At 45.8% G+C, this 2208-nt stretch overlaps 1 protein-coding gene across 1 annotated transcript; it reads left to right on the top strand.

The window, feature by feature from the left end:
- Nucleotides 1-698: 698 nt before the first annotated feature.
- EMWEY_00059420 (hypothetical protein) lies at nucleotides 699-2036 on the top strand (the record flags this gene model as incomplete). Its single annotated transcript, XM_013481130.1, has 1 exon — nucleotides 699-2036. A coding segment is annotated over one exon (1338 nt), but the record flags the coding sequence as incomplete, so codon positions are not given.
- Nucleotides 2037-2208: the final 172 nt, after the last annotated feature.

Genomic DNA, 2208 nt, shown 5'->3' with positions numbered 1-2208 from the left:
TATATATATATATATATATATATATATATAAGGCGGCTAGGGTTTAGGGTTTAGGGCTGCATGTATGAATGTTGGGGAGGCCCAGGTATACAAGAAAGAAGAAGATGTTGTTGCTTTCCTCATTTTTAATTAATTATTTAATTAATAAATAAAAAAAAAAATAATTTATTTTAATTGTTTATAGATACTGACTGACCTGTTGGGGGTTTAGGGTTTAGGGTTTAGGAGGGTTTAGGAGGGTTTAGAGGGTTTCGAGGGTTTAGGGTTTAGTGTGCTACACCAGTATGGGGTTGCAACTCTTCATACCATGAAGCCCTTATCTTGCTTTTTTTATTTTTATGAGTGTTTAGGGTTTAGGGTTTAGGGTTTAGGGTTTAGGGTTTGCAGATCAATAAACCCTGCTCAACTCCCACCGAGGCGGCAGCGGTCTCATGTCAGCTGCAGCAGCAGCAGCAGCAGCAACAGCTGCAACAGCAGCAGCAACAACAGCAGCAACAGCAGCAGAAACTGCACTATAACCTATAAAGGGGGAGAAGGCAGCAGCAGCAGCAGCGCAACCGCAAAGACTTACTGCCTTTGCATGTGTTTCTTTCCTAGCTGCAGCAGCAGCAACACATGCAGCAACAGCAGCAGCAGCAACAGCAGCAGCAGCAGCAGCAACAGCAACAGCTCGTGCTGCAGCTGCTAAAAGAGGTCTGATGAACTATCAAGACAATACAAGAGGTGCTGCAAGGCAGCAGCAACGAGCAACAGCAGCAGCAGCAGCACCAGCAGCAGGAGCAGCAGCAGGAGCAGCAGCAAGCGATCTTGCCAGTGCATCAGGCAGCAGCAGCAGCAGCAGCAGCGGGCGCAGCAGGCGAAAGAGCAGCAGCAACAACAGCACGATTAGCAGCAGCACAGGAATAGAGACAAACTTTAGTAGCCCTCCTGGTGCACCTCAACCTCCCTCTAGGCAGCCAGCAGCAGCAGCAGCAGCAGCAGCAGCAACTGCAGCAGCAGCAGCAGCATTTCATCCAGGGGAAGGTAACGAGAAGGCAGCAAAGAGCAGCAGCAGCAGCAGCAGCAAGAAGAAAGATCCATCATGTACAACAGCTGAATCAACAGCAGCAACAGAAGTTGTTGCAGCACCTGCTGCAGCAACTTCTATTGCTACAGGTGCAGCAGCAGCAGCAGCAGCAACAGCAGCAGCAGCAGCAGCAGCAGGAGCAGCAGCACCATCATCATCAGCACAATCAACAGAATCATTATCATCATCATTAGCAATCCAACCATCACCATCATCATCACCAGCAGCAGCAGCAGCAGCAGCAGCAACAGCAGCAGCAGCAGCAACAGCAGCAGCAGCAGCAGCAAGAGAGGAAATATATTTTATTCGTATATATATATCATGGATAGGATTAGCACAAGAAGAAATAATACCTTATGAAGGTTTTCCTTTATTCCCTTTTTTTTTATTAAAATATAAACATAAATTTATTATTAATGAACAATTATTCTATCAGCAGCAGCAGCAGCAGCAACAGCAGCAGCAGCAGCAACAGCAGCAACAGTTACAGTTACAGCTGGAGCTGGACCAGCAGCAGCAGCAGCAGCAGCAGCAGAGGGAGAGGGGAAGGGAAGAGGGAGAACAACAGAAAGAGGGAGAACAAGAATATACAGGTGTCAGTAAGAAAGCTGCAGCTGCAGCAGCAGCAGCAGCAGCAGCAACTGCAGCAGCAGCAGAGAAAGCAACAGCAGCAACAGAAACACCAACAGCAGCAACAGAAACACCAACAGCAGCAACAGCAACAGCAGCAGTAACAGGAGAAACACCAACAGCAGCAGCAGCAACAACAACAACAGCAGCAGCAGCAACAGCAGCAGCAGCAGCAGCAGCAGCAGCAACAGTAGAAACAGCATCAGAAGGACAATCAGGAACAGGAGGAGGAGGAGGAGGAGCAGCAGCAGCAGCACCAGCAGCAACAATAGAAGCAGCAGCAGCAGCAGCAAGAGGATATAATATAATATATAGATGGCTAAGAGGACCAAGACGGGGTGTATGTACACTGCATGCACATAAGGAAGGATTGCTGCAGTGTATATACACCCTAAGATGTTATTGTTGTTATGATTGTTTTATTAAGGGATTTATTAATTATAATTATATAAATAATAATATAAATAATAATATAAATAATAATATAAATAATAATATAAATAATAATATAT

Source organism: Eimeria maxima, genomic scaffold (assembly GCF_000499605.1).
Source record: "Eimeria maxima Weybridge genomic scaffold, Emw_scaff2768, whole genome shotgun sequence".
Taxonomy (NCBI): domain Eukaryota; phylum Apicomplexa; class Conoidasida; order Eucoccidiorida; family Eimeriidae; genus Eimeria; species Eimeria maxima.
Note: the sequence above shows the minus strand (reverse complement) of the source record. Positions and strands in the feature narration are given on the sequence as shown.